The 22253-nt window shown below is 36.6% G+C and overlaps 1 protein-coding gene across 2 annotated transcripts in view; it reads left to right on the top strand.

Moving 5' to 3' along the window:
- The window catches only part of RBBP8 (RB binding protein 8, endonuclease), an 82399-nt gene that overhangs the window by 4248 nt on the left and 55898 nt on the right, over window positions 1–22253 (top strand). Inside the window, exons 2-3 of one of the 2 annotated variants that reach the window (XM_027525674.1) lie at window positions 12663–12765; window positions 16271–16476. In XM_027525674.1, the coding sequence (XP_027381475.1) occupies window positions 16368–16476 (109 nt within the window). In that variant the 5' untranslated portion in view covers window positions 12663–12765; window positions 16271–16367. Of the gene's footprint in view, window positions 1–12662; window positions 12766–13171; window positions 13386–16270; window positions 16477–22253 lie in introns of those variants that run through there. The other variant, XM_027525673.1, reaches the window with a different exon arrangement.

Genomic DNA, 22253 nt, shown 5'->3' with positions numbered 1-22253 from the left:
GAGATATCTCATCTCATCAGTCAGAAAGGAGTTCAGAATAGTATGATAAAACATTTTAAAAGCTTATCTAATGGAAGTTGGGTCAACTGACACATCTTCCAATGTGTGAAGAAGGAACAGGAAAGAGATTATGACTTGATATTAAAATCAACAAATAGATCCACTGTATAACACAAACTGATCTTACTGGGCCTTTGCAATCAACTTTAACTTCCTGAAAGATGTTTAACTGCTATACAAATAAGCTTTATGGGAACAATATAATTCAAATTTATATCCATGGTAAATGCATTAAACTGAAAAGCTCATGTGTATACCTAAAAACAAAAAAACCACTTCACCAATTTAGCCCACTAACTATACATTCTTACTAAAACTATTACATCCATAAGCAATTTAACCTTATATGACTATTCATTAAATTAGCATTTAATTTCCATTTAGTTTTCATACATTCAAAGTGGATATTACTCTAAACAATTGAAAAGCACACATGTAATTTTTAAATGTTTCTCTATAAATAGTTAATTGGAATAATACAGGACTAACAACCAAACTTGCTATGCATCAAAAACTAACTGGGAATTAGAGAATGGTATAGCTCATTATGTTAAAGACATATGGTTTTAAAAATAATCAGAAAACTATTAACTTAGAAATTATGTATTATTGACAAAGTGGAAATACAACTTACATGGAAAATTTTTTTTCAAAGTTCTGTCTCCTAAGTCTATTCCCTTGAAGGTTCTGCATCTGTCTCTACAATGATTTAAATTAGGAATGAGAAACACTTCCAATGTGAAAATAGGTTAAACTGAATGAATTTCTTGAAATGAATAAATGAATCTTGAAACATTAAGAAATAAGGTTTTGATAACTTTAATAACGTTAAGAAATAATGATTGATAACTTTCTGTAGCTTGCAGTATAATATACATGGACATAGAGCAATATTACAGAGTTCTGTGATGAGGAAAAAATTTACATTTAACATATATAGATTTTCCTCAACTTATGATGATTCGTCAACTTAAGTCTCCATGAATCCACTGTAAACTGAAAATATCACAAGTCAAAAATGCGTTTAGGGACTTCCCTGGTAGTCCAGTGGTTGAGACTCTGCTTCCACTACACAAGTTCAATTCCTGGTTGGGGAACAAAGATCCCTTATGCTACGTGGTGTGGCCAGAAGATAATTTAAAAAAAAATTTTTTTTAATGCATTTAATACACCTAACCTACTACACATCATTGCTTAGCCTAGGCTACCTTGAATATGCTCAAAATACTTAAAATAGCCTACAGGTGTGCAAAATCATCTAACACAAAGCCTATTTTATAATAGTGTTGAATATCTTAAATAATTTATTGAATACTGTACTGAAAGAGAAAAACAGAATGTTGGTCTGGGTATGGAATGGTTTAAGTCCACCAACTGTTTACCCTCATGATTACATGGTTGAATAGGAGCTGCGGCTCAAGGCAGCTGCCCAGCATCATAAAGACAACATCATGCTGCATATTGCTAACTCGGGAAAAGATCAAAATTCAGAACTAAAATTATGGCTTATACTGAATGCATATGGTTTTCACAACATTGTAAAGTCAAAAAATCATTAAGGTCAAATCATCTTAAGTCAAGGACCATCCATACAGGTCTACATTTGGAGGTCTTCTAACTGAAAGTAGCTGAAATGCACTCTGAGATAAAAGGATTATTTGCATTTTTGAAAATATTAATATTATGATCAATTTTCAATCATATATTATAATAAGTGTGCACGTGTGCTCAGTCCTCAACTGTGTCCAACTCTTTGAGACCCCACGGACTGTAGCCCATCAGGCTCCTCTGTTCATGGGATCTCCCAGGCAAGAGTAACCGAGTGGGTTCCCATTTCTTTCTTCAGAGGATCTTCCCCACCTAAGGATCGAACTTCCATCTCTTATATCTCCTGCAATGGCCAGTGGATTCTTTACCACTGCACCACCGGGAAGCCCCCCAAATAAGTACTGAATGGTAAATACACATCTACATAGAAGTTCAGTGAGCCCTTATCTTCTGCTCTAGTCACTGTCCAAGAACTCGTTTGACGAAAGTTAAAAGAGATAAATGTTGCTCAGGAACAAGTATGTCTTTTAACTATAATATAGAACCAACCACTGGAACTGACTATTGGCCAGGAACCTGAACCCTGGACCTGGAAACTGGCAATAGGCCATTCAGCATGAAAAGCTGTTCAGTCCATTTCAGCACAACAATACCAACCTCTTTTCCCACAGTTTTACTTGTTAAGATGAATGACATGTCATTCTAGTTCCACCAGTAGGTGTAAATTAAACACATTAGTATAAATTAAATTCTCAGCAGTTCCTTTGGTACCACAACAAACCACATGTTAATACTAAATGTTAAAACCAGAAGTCAGATGAGGGCTGTCAGGTTTGACCTGACAGGAAACTGCTGGCACTGCCATGACTGGAGCGACCTGGGCCCAAGAGCAGTCCAGATCCATTACAGAATAAATACGGTAAAACTATTTTTTCGTTAGTTTAACAATATATGTTTAACTAATACACTGTACAACTAAAATGGATTGTTTGAGAAATGAGTATAGCAATTTCAAATGGAAAGTGAGGAACTTTAGCCTATTTTTGTCTGATGTATTTGATCCATTCCCACAAAACCTGAGCTGCATGGAAACCTGATCTTCTGTGAGAAAGGTATTTTCTAATAAACTACATTTCATTTCCTGAATTTGGCTGCCAGTTTTTAAAGAGCCAAACAGTCACAGAATGAACAATTAGTATGTACTCTATAAATACTTTTATGTCCAGCATTGATCTGAAGACTGTTGTTTAAGTTAGGGTAAAACTGTAAACCTTGCATCCTCAAATAACACTTACTACTATAGTAAAACACAGAATTTTGAATACTACAAGTTTGTCTTGGACTATTTTCAATAGGGTCTGGTTACAAGAACTAATTCATTATAACATTTAATGTGATCCTGGAGCATGGCTCTGAAAAATATGTTAGATGAAGGCTCTAATCAAGTTCATTAAAAATAGAAAACTGAATAGCTAGTTATATGCTCTAATTGAGTAAATACCATATTTGTCTGCATAATGATAGAAACTTAGCTTAGAGAAAATGAGGAAGAAATAGGTACAACTGAAAAAGAAATCTGATTAAAATCATATCCTCTTTTCATTTAATTTGAACTATGTCAGAATAGAATAATTATCTGAATTTCTTAAAAACAACTCTTTCTTAGAAAGTGGTTAAATTAGCTAGTGAACTGAAAAAGGGAAACTAGACTGAAGAAGGCATTGAAACAAGAAAAAGTGGGAACATAAACTGCTGAACAAAGTCCAAAAATAGCAGATACTATTTTCAAAAGGAGTTATCAAATGTACTCAGATCTTCACTAAATTAGCTCAGATCACAATCAACTTGATCCCAATGTTCCCTTTCCCAAGAAGCTGAATAGATCATAAATCTCTGTTAAATAAATGATTCCTTACAACAATCAATTTCTGAAATAAATGAATAAATTAGTTTCCCCTTTCCTTACAATTCTGCAGTTGGGCAGTTGTTAAAAACCCCCTAGAGAAGAGAATGGCTATTCACTTCAGTATTCTTGCCTGGAGGATTTCATGGACAGAGGAGTCTGGTGGGCTACAGTCCATGTGGTCTCAAAGAGTCGGTCACGATCGAGTGACTAACACTTTAACACTTAGAATATAACAGAAATAATAATATAATAACTACCTGACTATTTAACTACCTGACTTATTTAAACTTAATCATTTGAATCAAGTAAGATATGTAATACCACTTAATAAATTATTATTTAATCCCTTCTATAGTTATAAATCTCTCACAATTTGCATACCAATTCAACAATTTCACTACAATTACATAACATTAGCAATTGGAAACATCTTTTTGATTAGCTACAGCTCTTAAATTTATCTATTATTAACAGTTTCTTCTAGTATCTAAATACATACATATAACCAGTCAGGCTTCCCTGATGGCTCAGTCAGTAAAGAGTCTGCCTGCAATGTGGCAGACCTGGGTTTGATCCCTGGATTGGGAAAATCCCTTGGAGAAGGGCATGGCAACCCACTCCAGTATTCTTGCCTGGAGAATCCCCATGGACAGAGGAGCCTGGCAGGCTATAGTCCATGGGGTCTTCAAGAGCTGGACAAGACTGAAGCACAGCACAACACGTATAACCATTCAGTCCTTAACAATCCTGTGAAATATCCAAGGTATATATTATGATCGTCATATCACTGATAAACAACTGAGGCACAGATAGGTTAAATTACTTGCTTTAAAGAGGATTATAGTTAAAAATTATAATTCATTCAAAAAACTAGGTTGAGCTGCTGCTGATTTCCCACTATCAACCTATACAAATACATTGCACGTGTGCATGCTAAGTTGCTTCAGTTGTGTCCGACTCTTTGTGACCCTGTGGACTTAGCCCACCAGGCTCCTCTGTCACGGGGATTCTCCAGGCAAGAATACTGGAATGGGTTGCCATGCCTTCCTCCAGAGTATCTTCCCAACCTGTGTCCCTCATATATCTGGCATTGGCAGGCAAATTCTTTACCACTTGCGTCACCTGGGAAGCCCACATTAATACATTATGGTACACTTACAGTTTCCACAACTCAGCGATTTTCCATAGCAGAACATTTGCACATGCCTTCTGCCTAGAAAGCCTTCTACCACTCTGTTCCTGATAGGCAAGCTGCTTCAAACTTCTGTGATGTGTTCTCTAAGACGTTTCACAAATAATGTCTCATTTTTACAACAACCCTTTTGGACACAGTAAGAATGAGTATTCTCATTTTCCAGTTGAGGAAGTAAGACTTGACTAGGAATTATACAAATAACCTGAGGCAGGGCCAGAGCATAAATCCTGGTCACCTCTCAGCTCAGGACTCACACAGTAACACAGGCTGGGAATATGGCCATATGCTATCAATGACTGTAGAACAAGGCTACAGCTTTTTGGAGCACTTCCTACTCTGGTCCCTTCTGAGGTTACAACATAATTCAAGGCCCTTCAATCTATTTAGTTTTCAAATAGATTGAAAAATCTTACTACATGAAAAATCTAGCTAGGAAAGCTAGAATAAACACTTTCACTAATTCCATTAGAAATCAATTTATATTCCTCTTTCAAATGTCCATGTCTACTGTAAGCCAAGTGAAAGAACACATGTGCCAAGAAATAAAATTGTTTTTGCAAAACAGTCTTTAAAAACTGAGATAAAAGTGCTTCACTCCTACCCTGACCAAGAGAACCCTGTTTATTTTCCTTTTTCTCAATGAGACTTAAATTGCTATCAAATTTAAAAGTCCTTTTAGTAAACTCATATAATGTAAATCTTTCTGAAGTAAATAGAAAAATGCACTGGAACTGTAAATTAGCATTTAGGTAATAATAATTTCTGAATAATTTTTCAGAAAATTTATTTGGTTATTTTCTCAAAACTATTTTCTAAATTAAAAACAGAAAAGCACAGAGTAAGTTTCATATAGAGTCTATTATTCAAAAATAGCAGAGTGTACTGAAAAGATCATAGATACAGGACTCATGTCCAGAAAACTTGGTTTGGAATCTTGGGTAAACTTATCTACCAGTTTGTACATATAGTACTAGTCACGCCACCTAATTTATCAACTTCTCTGAAAAGATGAAAACTGCACCTGTTCTACCTTTATGACATAATTATTTTTAGGTTCAAAAGAGAAGATAAGTAGGAACAGTACTTTGTATTTTTATCATCATAAACTTTTCTTAAATCCATTTTCTAACAGAATTAAATAAACCACTTCTCAACTAATGGGAATTTCAAAGTACTATCAATAAATCAAAAAGTGTAATTCTTTTATGGCTTATATTATCTATATCACAATATTCTTTAAAACAAGTTTAGATAGATCTGTATATAGTTGAGAAGGAAATATTCCTGCCAACAAAGGGTCATTTGAATCTTCCCTTTTTTATTATGCTATATTTCAAATTCCCTAAACCTTCTGACCATTTGACTTATCACTCAAACCAGGATATTTTTTATAGTAAATGGGAGCCCTGTTAATAGCTAAGCCAGAAGAATAGACATTAACCAGAACTGTTGATGGTAAGCCAGGCATACAAGCATTGTATATAAGAAGTGTACTAGATTTGGGAAGAGGAATTCTATCTATTCTAAATAGCCTGCAAAAACAAATTGTCCTAAAGGGTGAGAAGTGAATTAAAACATAATTTAATTTCACTTTTCATTTATAATAGTTCAGATTATAACTTATAAAATTTAAAAGTATTGGCTAAAACTGAAGGTCTCTAAGAGCTGAATTTTGAACATAAAACATTTTTGGAATGGTAACAATCAAAGCTTCCTTAACCTATGACTAACACATGGATTAGGAAAAGGAAAAAGACATTATTTTTTTAAAAGTCTATTTTTCTCAAACATAGTTAGAATAGGGAAAATATGTGGGGGGGAGTCAGCCAGTGTGTTTGAAGACATATCTGTAATTTGTGAGGCACGAACACATTAAAGGTCAAAACTATTTGCCATCAGTGAATAAATTCACCAGTTTACTGATGGAAAAACCATTATTTAAGACGTGAATCATTGTATTTTTAGTGGACAAAGCAATGACTATTAAATGTGCTTGCTCTTGTGAACCTATCAAGGAATGCTTTAATTAATAGACTCCAAGTGTCAGTGATTTGTTCCTACAGTTCATATTATTTTCTACTTACATTACTGTAAATAAATATTGTTCCCACAGCTGCCATCATGGTAGCATTACACACACACACACACACACACACATATATATATACACATTATATACATATATATATATTTGTATTTTTATCATCATAAACTTTTCATAAATATATGTATATATATGTGTGTATAAATTATACATAAATATGTGTGTGTATATATATATCCATACACAGGACAATGTTGTGTAGAACAACATCTGCTGAATTAAAATATTTTTCAAGATTCCGAAAATACAATTCATTTGTATTTTGATCTCTATAGATCACCCTACAGTCTTAGTGATCACTCAAATTCTTTTATCATCTCTGTAGCAGTTGAGCTCTGAGGTTCTTACAAATGTCAGTGTTAAAAAAAGGGTCTAAGGCCTATCCAACAAAATTTCTGGGCTTTATAAATCCATATGCAGAGATATAAAATATTGCCCAAGCAGCCACTATATAGAAACAGATGATCTGGAAGAAAAAGACGCCCCTTTCCTTTGACAATAAATCACTTTGCAGTACCAGATCATAAACATTCTTGATCAGCCCACCATCATTTAAACCTATGCCAATAGGCAAGCACGTGGTGTACTGTATAAGACTATCAAGTATAAAGAGATAGTTCTGAAATTGGGAAAATTATGTATCTAATAAAACTTTGCCCATTGCTGATGTGAAATGAAGTAGCTAAGTACTTAAAAACACAAACAACTTTAATAGCTTATCATGGGAAATGAAGATGCTCTATGTAGCCATAGTGATAATCAAAATAAATAAAGCTTCTTTACCAAAATAAAGTTGGAAGTTGGCTAGACTAATGAAGCTAATTTTTCTAATTAGAAAGCAATGTATAATCTTTAATGTCTGTTATAAGCACTTTAATGACCACCTAAGACTATCAAAATAAAAACTATGATACTGACATCCTCCATGAATGTTAAATATATCTTTAAAACAATTACAAAACTGTTCAACCTAACTGGAATCTTGGCACCATCCACTCAAATCATTAAACATTTTGGCACTTGGGGCAAGATCACTAATTGATGTATACCCCTACCCCCAAACAACAGTTAATAATTACTGTAAACAACTTTTTAAAAATTAAATCAAGTGTTCATTTAGGTTGACATAAATTTTGACAGTTAACATAATTTTCTATTATGTTAATACTTCTCTCCCCTCTTATCTCTCTTATTATACTTAACCTCATTATTTTTATCTCTGTCTTATTATCTCCTTTGTTTTGCTCTTAAAATAGTTCTGACTCTAGGGATACAGCTCACCCCTAGTATTGTGTGTTCATGTTAGAAGTGCTGGACTTTATTTTAAACAATCATAATGAGTTTAATCACTAAATTTTTTGCCTGGGGATACAGGCCTCAGTGCTGGGAGGGGAGGAGAAGATGAAGTATAGAGAGGGAGAAGAGATGGGAAATGGCCAGCACAAATAGCAGAAATAGACTGTGAATCAGCTCCATCCTGATTCATCAGGTAAACCATAGGACCTCATTTATTCATTATATATGATAGTCTTGGGCTATCCAATATGGTAGCCACTAGCCACATGTGGCTTTGAGCACTTGGAATGTGGCTAACCCAAATTAAATGTCCTATAACAGTAAAAGACACATCAGGTTTTGAAGACTCAAATTAATGAAGAAAATTAATGTAAAAGGTCTCATTCATAATTTGTACATGGATTACATGCTGAAATAATATTTTAGACAAACTAGGTTAAACAAAATATATTAAGTTAATCTCACCTGCTGTATTTTACCTTTTTAAATGTGGCTACTAGAAAATTTTAAATCATATATGTGGCTTTATTAGATAGTACTGTGCTAAGACTGGAGAAGGGATAGGCTACCCACTCCAGTATTCATGGGCTTCTCTGGTGGCTCACTGTGTAAAGAATCCAACTGCAAATCCAACTGCTCACTGTGTAAAGAATCCAACTGCAATGTGGAAGACATGGATTTGATCCTTGGGTTGGGAAGTCTCCCTGGAAGAGGTCATGGCAACCAACTCCTGTATTCTTGCCTGGAGAATCCCCGTGGACAGAGGAGCCTGGCGGGCTATATAAAGAGTCACAAAGAGTCGGACACAACTGAGCAACTAAGCACACACACACACACACACACACAAGACTTTCTGGTAAGAACTAGGAATACTGAGAAGAATAAAGAAAGCACAGTCTCTGCTATCAAAGAACCCCTTGCAGTCTACTTGGGTAAAAGCTGTAAAAATAATTACAATATAACGGCATTAAATGCAGTGATAAAATACATACAAAGAGGAGTATGGGAGAATGAGGAGGGCTATTAAAGGAAGAGGGTAGGAAGGAGCAGTGATGAGAGACCTTAAGGTGGTCTCCTGGAGTTGCACTGCCTGAGCTAAGTCTTAAAGGCTACGTAGAGATATAAAGTATCTGGGTGGAAGTCATTTCAAGAGAAGAGGGTTATATGAGCCAAGACAAAGAAATAGCAAGGAGCTGGAAGGAGGAATATAAGCAGTCTCCCTAGTTGGAAGGCATCACCGACTCAATGGACGTGAATTTGAGCAAACACCGGGAGATAGTGAAGGACAAGGAAGCCTGGCGAGCTGCAGTCCATGGGGTCATACAAAGTCAGACACAACTTAGCCACTGAACAACAACAACAACCTGTTTTAGAGGGAAAGGATGATGTGGTGGTTAGAGGCGCAAGGTTAAGAGGGACTTCTTTGACATTTTTTTAAATTGTCAATTTTTTAATATATTTATTATTTATTTATTTGGTTATGTTGGGTCTTAGTTGCGGCACTTAAGATCTTCAATTCTTGTTGAAGCATGTGGGATCTATTTCCCTGACCAGGGTTTGAATCCAGGCCCCCTGCACTACAAGCATGGAGTCTTAGCCACTGGACCACCAGGGAAGTCCCTGGGATTGATTTTAATCTTTAGGTAATAGGGAGTTTCTGAAGCGTTTTAAGCAAGGGAGTGCCAAGATCAGAAACAATAGTTGGGTTCTCTGGCAGCTGTGTGGAAACTACATTTAGGAGCAAGACTGGAAGCATGGTCTAGGTAAGAAATATCAGAGCCCAAGCTAGGGCTATAAGAGTGAGGAGGAAAGGAAAGCACTAGTTCAGGACTCTATTTAGAAGATAACATCAGTAGAATACAGTAATCGACCTGTCCTGATTCCATAGAAAGGGAGTTGCTATTATTCTAAAGTGATGGAAAGACCTTGGAATGTCTTAAGCAGGGGAGTGTCAGTTCTGACTTAGGTTTTAAAGAATCATTCTGACTGCTATTGCTGAATACACTGTAAAGGGAAAACAGTGTAAGTAGAAAGATAGTTGTTTTTTTTAAAGGAAGGCTATTGCTGCACAAATGGCTCAGTCGTTAAGAATCCACTTGCAATACAGGTAGGTTCAATCCCTGGGTCAGGAAGATCCCCTGGAGAAGGGCATGGCAACCCACTCCAGTATTCTTGCCTGAGATATCCCATGGACAGAGGTACCTGGCAGGTTATAGTCCTTGGGGTTGCAGAGTCAGACATGAGTTAGCAACTGAGTATGTACTGCTTCAGAAAATGCTTGAGATGATGGTGGAGAGGCCCAGATTGGATACAGACAAGGTGATGAGAAGCAATTGGATTAGGGTTGCAATTTCACTGCAAAATGGTATTGCCTAATTCAGAGTTGAGAAAGGAAAAAGAAAGTTCAGGAAGATCACACTTATAGAGACTAACTGTCTTGTTTAACCAGGAGGTGAAGGTGTTAGCTGAGAATGAGTACTCTGTAGAGGCTTGAGGAAAACAGTGAAGGTTTGGAAGATGGCAAAGGAAACAGAAGGAACTGAATAAAGGCTACATGAGAGATTAACTGGTGCCCTATATGAGGTCTGAAACCATGTAATTTTAGTGATGTCAGTCTAATCTGTTATGTGATTTTTCCTTCACAACCCTCAACCACCCAGCTATAGGAGTTAAGCAGATTGTAGAATGAATCAACAAAGAGTTTCAGTTGTAAAACGGCTTGAGTTAGATGACTCCAGGGCTTCCCTGATGGCTCAGTGGTAAAGAATCCACCTGTAATGCAGGAAATACAGGTTGCATCCCTGGAAGATCCCCTGGAGGAGGAAATGGCAACCTGCTCCAGTATTCTTGCCTGAGAAATCCCATGGACAGAGGAGCCTGGCAGGCTACAGTCCTTCAGGTTGCAGAGTCAGACATGACTTAGCAACTGAGCATGCATGCAGATGACTTCAAAATCTACAGTTTCAAAAGTGTACACGTCTAAGAATCCTAGAGTTTTTAGTGCATGATTTTTCTTATTTCGATTAAATGTACATATATGATTTAACCACGTTCAGTTCAGTTCAGTCGCTCAGTCGTGTCCGACTCTTTGCGACCCCTTTACACACTTTAAAAATCAAGCATCCTAAGGGCCTCTAATAGATTATACATATGCTAAGTCACTTCAGTCGTGTCCGACTCTGTGTGACCCCATAGACGGCAGCCCACCAGGTTCCCCTGTCCCTGGAATTCTCCAGGCAAGAACACTGGAGTGGGTTGCCATTTCCTTCTCCAATGCATGAAAGTGAAAAGTGAAAGTGAAGTCGCTCAGTCGTATCCGACTCTTAGCGACCCATGGACTGCAGCCCACCAGGGTCCTCCATCCATGGGATTTTCCAGGCAAGAGTAGGACGTTAAACTCCCAGACCTCAAGAGGGCAGTGCTGGGCGTGAGGTCGCTAGAATCCTAATTTCTGTTGCTCTGGGTAGAAGCAGTCTGATCGGTTTTACAACAGGTAATACAAGTGTTCATTTCCCAGGTACCCAATAAGCTTGGAAAACATTGTTCTAAGCCATAAAGTTTGTGAAACGCAAATACTACAAAGAGTTCAAGTATGTGCTTCCCTGTTAAAGAAGTTTTCTCAGAGATCTTCAGGATTTAGTAATTTATTCCACCATGCGGGTCTTAAAGCTCCTTATTGGAGGCAAAGATCTAGAGTATGCCCACTGTTTCCACCGGTAAAGTGATTATCCTAAAATTCCATAATGAGAATCTAAGGATTTTGAATGGATTCAAAGATACTCTCTGCTTAAATAAAAAGAGGAATCCCTCAACGGATGCCCAATTCATCCATATTTACACGGAGGTTGCCTCTCTGGCAGGTACTGAGTTAGTTTCTGGTGATTAAAAAAAAAGTGAACAGGATGTGGTTTTGATCTTAGGAAGCTTAAGAGTCTGGTGGAGAGACAGAATTAAATAATGAAAACTGTAATAAGTGTCAGTAGTACAGGGTGCTGTAAGAGGATCTAATCAAAAAGATTAAAACAAGATAAAATTTGGAAATGAATCAGAATTGCTTTAACAGGGTAATGAATGTTCAGCAGCCCCAACAGCATTTGCTAGCATGGTACAGAAACGTCCTGTTATGCTCACTTGCAAGGAGTAAACTGCGATATTCATCCCTTATGACTGGGAAAGAATGGGAAAATTACCTTTACATTTTATACCTATGATTTCCTAAATACAACTTTTTTTTTTTAACAACTTAACTTTTTTAAGTTTATTATGTTATCCTCTGTGTTCCTCCCAGGTCTTTTAAGTATTAAAGTATTTAACTAGTTTAAAAGATATTGTGATTCTTGTCTATTCTGCTTATTTTCTTCATCTTTATTTTTAGAATTTCTGATACTAAAAACGCTTCTTTTGGAAACCAAAATAAATAGGAAAACATACTAACAATTTCAATGTTTACAAACAAGCACCGACAGAAAACGTCGACTTAAAAAGATTATCTAACAGCATGTTCATGTTGTTCCAATAAACAATGAGGAACTTCCGATTCCGTCTCATTCCAGGTTCGTCAGAAACCGTTTTGAACCTGAGCATAATATACACAGCGTTTATTTTGCTACACGGCCTCGCCACCCAGTCCTGTCACGTCGCATCACTAGACTGTAGGTAAGAGCTACGTGGCGGAGAGCGACGTTAGACTGATACGTGTCCCTTAACGCAATTATCTTTAACTTTCCATTTGGTACAGACCACTCAAACATGCTTTCCCAGAAACGGACTTAATTCCGACATATCTGAATCTGCCTCAGGAGAACTCGAAGCTCCGCAGTCAGAACAGCGTGAGCTTTCTCCGGGGAATCTCAAAACCGCTGTGGCGGCCACCAGCTCTCGGAGCCCCTTCCGACCGCTCGGAGGCGGCGCCCCACCTCGCCAGTCACCGCCCACCGTGGTGGAACTGCTCGCCGACCTGCTCCCAACCTGGGAGCTACGCCTAACACCGCCAAGAGAGGAGGAGGAAGGGGCGTGACGTCGCGGGAACTCCCACGCGACGTTGCGTGACGTCACGCGAGGCCCGGGCGGGGCGAGCGGGGTTGGCAGCCCTCGGGCCCTCCCCCAGCCCGGGAAAGCGCGGGCTGCCCCGACGGGGCGGCTTGGCCGCCGCCAGTTTGGTAGGTTAGTCAGGGAACGAGGAGAAAAGCAAACGGCCGTCTCAGACTTTCCAGTCTCAGAGCGTGTCTGCTTCCCAGCTGGGGGCTTCGGAGAATCTCGAGACCGTCTTGTAAGCTGTGAGTAGAAGGAATCCCTTTCCCCCGACCCAGAGCGCTGGGTCCTAGCGACTACTTCCGGTCCGCAGTTGCGGTCTGACCGAAGGCGTTTGGCCCCGGGGTGAGGATGGTTGTTTGGTCATCGGTCTGAGTCGAGGAGCGGGCTGGGGCAGGCCTAAACTCAGGGGAGGTGGACCTGAGCGCTGACGGGATACCGCTCGGTGCAGTTCTGGGTCTCCTCACCAGCTGAGAGCTTGGCTGCCGGCGCCGAGCCCGCCCGCGCATGCGTGGACCTGCGCCCGGGGTGGCCTCGCGCGGTCTCGGCGCCAGTCCTGTGGATCGCTTAAGTGAGGGCGGCCCACCAGCCCTTCGAGCCGCGGGAGAAGCGGCTGATGGCAAAGGGTGCTGGGATGGGAGACTCTGGATCTCTGCTCTGCCCGCGAGAGGACGACTCAGAGTCCCTGTTCAATGTGTTCAGAACCCTTGTGTGACCCGAGGTGCCGCTCTTAGGTCACCTGTGTAAGCATATGCGTGGTGTGACAGGAAAGAAATCTCTTGAGCACGTTCAGTGTTGTGATTTATGATTTACACTGCAGCAGGATGCATAGAAATGTGTTAAATGATTGCCGACCATTCAGCCCAGAATGCAACTTGAGAGGAAAGATGCACATTTCTGAGAAATTGAAGGGCAACGTCGTGCCAATAAATAACGGTTCAATATCAAAAGAGATGCCAGCAATAAGTGCTACGCTTGCAAACTAGAGTGGAGAGGGTTTTGTGATCCAGACTTTGCAAGTTTAGTATTGATACATTGTTATGTGCGGGGCAAAAAAAAAAAAACAACCTTTTTACTATCTCTGAAGATAGATATATTTATTAAAGGAAGTTTTATTTTACACTATTGGCTTTAAACCATTTAATACTAAAACATACAATTTTAAACTGTTCATTAAAGTAACAGATATTGATTTGAACTTTTTGATTAATATAGGTAATTAACTTACTTTTTTTTTTTGGCTTCTTAAAAGTATTTTGGAGTTCACTGACATCACAAGTTGAGTTCCAGCCTTGATGTAGCCTCGTAGTGTGACCTTGGGCAAGTCATTTAATCTCTTAAGCCTGTTTTCTTCAGCTCTAAAATGAAATTAGTAATAGTGGCTGTTTCATGCAGTTGCTCTGACGATTAAATTAAAAGAGAATAGAAAATGGCACACTCCATGGTATATGCTGCTGCTGCTGCTGCTAAGTCGCTTCAGTCGTGTCCGACTCTGTGCGACCCCATAGACGGCAGCCCACCAGGCTCCCCCGTCCCCGGGATTCTCCAGGCAAGAACACTGGAGTGGGTTGCCATTTCCTTCTCCAATGGTATATAGTGAACACTTAATAAATGGTGGCTTATATTGATGATAGAAGAGACCCATTGCTTTATCTTTTAGAACAGGCCTCTTTGAAGATAAAGCTGTATTAATTCAATGGACCCACTTTTAAAAACTTTATTGTATAAATAATATAGTAATGCATTACTATATTATATACTTAATATGATGTATATTATGTAAATATACATAATATTATTATCATATACTTAATATGATGTATATTATGTAAATAATAATACACACTAGAAAAACACTAGAATTATGAAACCTTCATATACCTATCTGGTTGCCCAGCTTCAATAATTGTGATAGTTCAGCCCTTCTTGATTTATCTGTCCACCCAACATTTACTTATTTTCGCTGGAGTATTTTAATGCAAGTCCCAGTGAATCTTCAGTTTACCTATAGAGACTACATTATTTATCACTTTAATAGATAAAGAAAGGGCTTTCTTTTTATCATATACAAGAAAATTAAAAAATTCTTAACATTATCTAAAATCTAGTACTTGTTCAGTTTTCACTATTTTTAAAAAGTGTAGTCACGATTTTGGAAAGCCTTAATGTATTTTTATTTCTTTAGTGCTTTATAGTTTACCAAGTGACTCTGCACATATATTGCTCCCTTTGGAAATGGCCATTGCTTATCTTAGCCTCTTCATCAGAGACCTCAAGAAATAGCAAGAGACACTTAAATCTATTTGGGCACTTGTTAGCAATGGTAAGGCATTGGCTAAGGAGCGAGATGTGAGGTTTAGTAGACTTGTTAATCATTTAATTTTTTTTTAGTAGTAACTAGTTAATGGTTTCAGTTTAAGAACACATATTAAAATATTTATTAATTCACTTGAACTTCCTAATAATAGCCTTTTGCTTCCTTCAGGGGTTACACAAGTAATGATCATTCACCTTTACTCTGAGAGGCACAAAATAACTTTTCCCTAGTTGCTTTATTATTGTTTCTGTCTCCATAGATCTTTGCTGTGTTTCTTGCTCACGGATTTCTCTTATGAAAAAGCTGTTCAGATACTTGTGTTATGTCAATCATCTTTCTTGCTCTTTTGCAGTGTGCGTGTATGTCTAGATGTGAATGCCTAAGTCAAGAATACTTCAGAATGCTTTCCAGTTTTTGGTTCAAAATGTTGTATTCCATATCAGCTCAGAAGTTTAAAAAGCAATAAATTCTTTAAGAATGGTGAATTGGTTCTGACCATGAATGATTATAAACCTCTCTATGTAAGAGTCCTTTCAATATAAAACAATGTAGGTAATCACTTCCTTTTTGACAGAATAAGAAAAAATTCACCTGAAAAAAATTTGCGTGATTTAAGGCCAGATAACTGAAATTGGGACTTTTCTTTCCATAATCATCTTTTTTTCCTAACTTCTGCACCTCAAATTCTAAAGTGATTGATCATAGGTTAAGAAGGAAAACTTGAGTATAGCTGGCTGGGCTTGAAGTCATCCTGGTTTCAAATTACATAAAGATAAATGTAGAATTCATTTACTTTGTAATCTGTTGTTTCAGGTATTTCAACTGGCCAAAGGCAACTTCAGACGTATATAATGTAACAGAAAAGTTCAGGAAACATTAACCAATAGAAGCGTGGAGCGTATTAAGCAAGATGAACCTCTCAGGAAGCAGTTGTGGAAGCCCTAGTTCTGCAGATGTATCTAATGATTTCAAGGATCTTTGGACAAAATTGAAGGAGTATCATGATAAGGAAGTACAAGGTAATTTTTTTCTTAAATACGTATAGCATTATTCTGCTGAGACATAGTAGTAATAACTAGTCTGTGCGACAGTTCAAAGATCTCCTTCTTAAGGGACCTTTACTGTTCTAATTTTGGGGGATTCGTATTTATGGTTGAGTTGTTGCTTTTTGACTACAGACAACTACCATAGGATGTAGCTCTTGCACAACTTGTAGTTACTTGTGTTAATGTGTATGGTGTGGTGGAAGGGGCATAGAAATGGTTGATTGAAGATCTGGATTTGAATTCTGATTTCACTTATCTACATGCTCTGTGATCTCAGCCAAGTTATATAACCGCTACAGTTAATTTTCTTCTGTGAATTTATTTACAGGATTTTTTTATACACTTCTTAAGTTCAACAAACCTTGAGAATTTGTTTCTCAGTGCTTGGGTTTGCCACCAAGCCCTGTGATCCAAAAATAAATAGCAGTTTGCCTTCAGAGAGTCTGCATTTTGGTAGAGATAAAGTCATGTTAACAGATAATTACAGTGTAATAAGAACTAAAATATTTATATGAAATGTAGTGAGCATACAGACGATTGAGCTGTTGTGGTTGGATAAGTATATAAATATTACATGTGATTGTGAAAATGTACTATGAAAGCTGATCTCAAGTTGGATATTAAACCTTAGTATACCTATCTAATTCTCTGACTTTAATGTAATACATTTGTCCCATGTGTGGAAATGCTTTGTTTTACATGTATTTCTTGATTATGTGTTGCCACCATAGGTTTGCTAATACAGTGCTTTGTAAGTCACATAGCTTTTTCTTTTTTTAATTGAAGTATATTTAATTTACAATTGTGTTGGTTTTAAGTGTACAGCATAGTGATTCAGTTATACGTAAATATGTATTCTAGGTTTATAGTTTATTATAAAATGTTAGTCACCTGTGCTACACAGTAGGTCCTTGTTGTTTACCTGTTTATAGTATATAATGTGTATATGTTAATCCCGAACTGTTAATTTATCTCACCCCATCCATCCCCTTTGGTAACCATAAGGTTGGTATTTGTGTCTTTGACTCTATTTCTGTTTTGTATTTGTATCATTTTTTTAGATTCCACGTATAAGTGATATATTTGTCTTTCTCTGATTTATTTCACTTAATATGGTACTCTCTAGGTCCATCCACGTTGCTGCATGGCACTGTTTCATTCCTTTTTTATTACTGAGTAATATTCCATTGTATATCTGTACCACATCTTCTTTAACCATTCATCTGTCAGTGAACACTAGATGCTTCCGTATCTTGAGTATTGTAAATAGTGCTGCTGTGAACATTGGGATGTATGTATCTTTTCAAATTAGTTTTCTCCTGATGTGTGCCCAGGAGTTGGATTGCAGGATCATATGGTAACTCTTTTTTTAGCTTTTTAAGAAAACTCCATATTCTTTTTATTTCCCCAATGATTAGTAATGTTGTTTTTTCATGCTTATTGGCTATATTATCTTTTCCTGTTTATTGGCTATTTGTGTACATTTGAAGAAATGTCTGTTCAAATTCTTTGCCTATTTTTAATCAGATTGGTTTTTGTGGCAGTTGAGTTGTAGAAGTTCTTTGTATATTTTGGATATTAATCTCTTATCCGATACATGCTTGCAAGTATTTCCTGCCATTCTGTGAGTTGCTTCTTCACTCTGTCAATTGTGTCCTTTGATGCATAGAAGTTTTAAATTTTGGTAGAGTCTAAATTATCTACTTTTTTCATTTGTTGCCTATACTTCTCTTTTGTTCCAAGAAAGCATTGCCAAATTCATTGCCATTAAGCTTTTCCCTTGTGTTTTCTTTTAAGAGTTTTACAGTTTTAGCTTTTATGTCTAGGTCCGTGATCCATTTGAGTTAAAGTTTGTATTTAGTGTAATGTAAGAGTCTAACTTCCTTCTTTTGCTTGTGAATATTTCACTTGCCCAGCACCATGTGTTGAAAAGACTGTCCTTTCCTCTTTGAATGGTCTTGGAACCCTTCTCAAAAACCATTTCATCATATCTGCAAGAGTTTATTTCTGGGCTCTATTCTAATTGGTCTATATGTCTGTCCTTATGCCAGTACCACATTGTTCTGATTATTGTAGCTTTTTATTTTGTTTTGAAGTCAAGAAATATGTGGTGTCCAATGTTGTTCTTTTTCAAGATTGTTGTGGTTATTTGGAGTCCCTTGAGATTTCATACGAATTTTAGGACAGATTTTTCTAGTTCTGCAAAAAATATCATTGGGATTTCAATACAGATTACATTGTATCTATAGATCACATTGAGTAGTGTTGACATCTAAACAGTGTTGTCTTCTGTTCCATGAACATAAGATGTCTTAACTTTTAAAAATTTCTTCCAGCAATGTTTTGTAGTTTTCATCATACAAGTCTCATCTCCTTAGTTAAGCCTATTCCTTAATTTTGTATTGGATGCTTTTGGATGCTACCATAAATGGAATTTTCTTGATTCCCTTTTCAGATTGCTCATTGTTAATATAAAGAAACACCACTGATTTTTGTGTGTTGACTTTGTATCATACAACTTTACTGAAACTATTTCTTAATTGTAGTTTTTAAATTCGTGGCTGAGATAAACATTAAAAACTCTTTAATTTTATTATGAAAGGTTGGAGTTTCAATACATCTCCCAGTTCACTTGCATACTTTACTGCTCTGTTATGCTCATTCTTTGATAAATTATTCTGATCTGTTTCCTTTAAAGCTCTCTTTCAGCATATTAGGATTACCGATGTAGTCTAGGTACATTAGTGTTCATTTAGAAATCTGGGTATCAGTGGAGTTATTCTTGTTTTACTGTGTTTTTTAATTATTATTAAACTTTTTTTCTAAAATTGTCAAAGTACAAAATAAACAGTAAAAATTTATCCCTCTCCTCCCCACACACTAAAGGTAACCACTTTTTATTACCTTTTGTGTTGTTTTCTATTTTTTTTTATTTGAATTTTAAGACTAATTTTAGGAAATATTACTCACTTACAGAAGTAAAGAAAATTGTATAAAGAACTCCTACTTACCCATCACTCAGCTTCAGCCAACATGGCCAGTCTTTACCCATATTCCATTTGCATCTTTATCCCTCTTCCACTCAATTATTTTGAAGTTTCTGACATAATTTCATATATAAACATTTTAGTATATTCCAGGAGTCTTTTTTAACCAGAAAATGCCATTATCACATTAAATAAATTCTTTAATGTCATCTCATACCTATTAGGTGGTCATGTTCAACTTTACTCAGGTACCTAAAATGTCTGTTTATAGTTAGTTTGTTCTAATCTGTATCTAAAACATGTCTCCATGTTGTATTTTATTAACATTATCTACTGAAAAGTGTAGTTTTAATTTATATTTCCCTTATGAGTGAAATTAAGCATCTTTGCTTATGTTTGAGGGTGGTTTGCATTTCTTTTTAAGAACTGTTTATATACCTGATTATTGGCTTGTTGGCCTCTTGCCTATCAATTGATAGGAGCTGTTTATATCTGAGGCATGGTATTGACTTCAAATATTTAAAAATTTAGAAATTCAAATTTGTTGTTAATGATAAAGATATGATTTTAAAGTGATTATGCTTGTGGTCATATGTCCAGGGACAAATATGAGTATTTTACATTAATTCTACTCTTCACTTGACTACACTATTTCCCCCCAGAAAATATAGTGTGAAACATTGAGGAAGGATTCTGAATTTTAGTACTGACTTGCTGTTCATTCAGTGAGTAGTTACTGAATTATATACTGGGAATCATAGCAGTTGCTGACAATATAGCCATGAAGAAGATACAGTGGGTTTGGAGAGCATTGTATTCATCTCTCCTTAGGAAAATACTAATACAGTATAATTATATAACAAAGTGATAACAAAAATAAGCCAAATATAAGACAGTCTGTCTTGGTTACAGATAATAACAATATAATCAGCTGCATGAGCTTTTAAATCTACAAAGGAATAATAACATCTCCCAACTTCTGTTGAAGACCAGCCTTATCTTCCTCTTGGTTTATTATACTGTGACCCCACCATGCAAGTTTACCTGTAGGAACAACTTGAAGTTTAAGCTATTATGGGAGCAATACACTATATAAAAGCTTATTCTTTGTGACCTGGAGGTAAAACAAACATAGTATCTCCAAATGATTTAAATAGGACCAGACGTACTTGAGTTTTTATTAAACATTTGATAGAGAATTAGCATTATGCCATCTTCAAGCATAAGGCTAAATTCTTTATCCTTCAAATAATTACTTTCTGTTGTATAACTGCTTTTTAAGATCATTAAAATTTTATCGTACAGAGTCCAGATCTTACTCATCTTTCTACTTGCATTTCCATAGGTAAAAGTGCTTGGCACGTGGTAAGAAATTAGTAACTGGTATCTGAATGAATTGCATAGTTTATATCTGCATCAGTGGAGCATTTTCTTGAACATAAGTTTTCAAAATCCCGTAAGAGAATTCCTTGGCAGTCCAGTGGTTGGGACTCAGAGCTTTCACTGCCGTGGCCTGGGTTTAGTCCCTGGTCAGGGAATTAAGATTCCACAAGCCTGTGGCATGGCCAAAAAAAATTTCCATAAGATATGAAAATATCAAAATTTTTTGTCTCTGAAACCCTAAATACTACTCATTTACTTTAAATTTTTTATTTTTTGGTGATACTGTAAAAGCATCATTTTATAAGAATGACAGTTGTCTATTCTTTTCTAGTTTTAAGAGAAATGCATGTAGCTTATTGTATTGTTGTGATCCATGTACATACTGTTTTATGTGTGACTTATTTTTGTTGTTATTATTAACCAAACTGCTTGTTTTTCATGTGGCACATAATCATCATCATTTTAGAATTTTTATGCATACCCATTTAAAACTGGGACAGTTTTATTTTTTAGGCTCATAACAGGGATAAAATATTTGTTAGATTTCTTCATGTTTCTTGGTGTTTCAGATTCTTCAGGAAACTCTATTAATATCTGTGCTTTATGAATTTGATATACATGATATATCAAACATATCTAACATTGGATATATGTTTGAGTTGAGAGAAGATAAATTCTGGCATATTTTAATATATTGATTAGGCAACTTTTACCAATTTCGAGATTACTTACGGATTCTTAAAGATTTTAAATGATCGAGCACTATTTTTAAAAAATTAGTATTTGGGCTTCCCTGGTGGCTCAGATGGCAAAGAATACACCTGCAATGTGGGAGACCTGGGTTCGATCCCTGGCTTGGGAAGATCCCCTGGAAAAGGGCATGGCAACCCATTCCAGTATTCTTGTCTGGAGAATCCCATGGACAGAGGACCCTGGCAGGCTGCTGTCCATGGGGTCACAAAGAGTCAGACATGACTGAGTGACTAAGCACACATATGTTATTTAAAAATATTTTGGTGGGGCCTGGCAAATTTGCTGAAAGGAAGACTCTTGACAGTCCCTTGTCAATGTGTTCCACATCATTCTGTGTAAAATCAGTTCCTGTGACTCTTACTATAAGATCAAAGACATGCCTGAAGGATACTTTATTTTTTTGTTTGAAAGTAGAGGATCCATTTGGAGAAACCCAGTGTAAGAGGCCACTTGAAAGACATCAAACATGGACTTGTCCAGACTTCGCAGGTTTTAAAGTATATACAGGAATCAAAATTGACTCATTACTTCTAAAACTTCATGTCCAGGTTAAAAAAAATGGAAAAGTTATTAATGTAATACTTGAGTTACATAATTTTTGTTAGATATGCATACAAACTTAAATAC

Source organism: Bos indicus x Bos taurus, chromosome 24 (assembly GCF_003369695.1).
Source record: "Bos indicus x Bos taurus breed Angus x Brahman F1 hybrid chromosome 24, Bos_hybrid_MaternalHap_v2.0, whole genome shotgun sequence".
In the NCBI taxonomy this organism is placed as follows: domain Eukaryota; kingdom Metazoa; phylum Chordata; class Mammalia; order Artiodactyla; family Bovidae; genus Bos; species Bos indicus x Bos taurus.
Note: the sequence above shows the minus strand (reverse complement) of the source record. Positions and strands in the feature narration are given on the sequence as shown.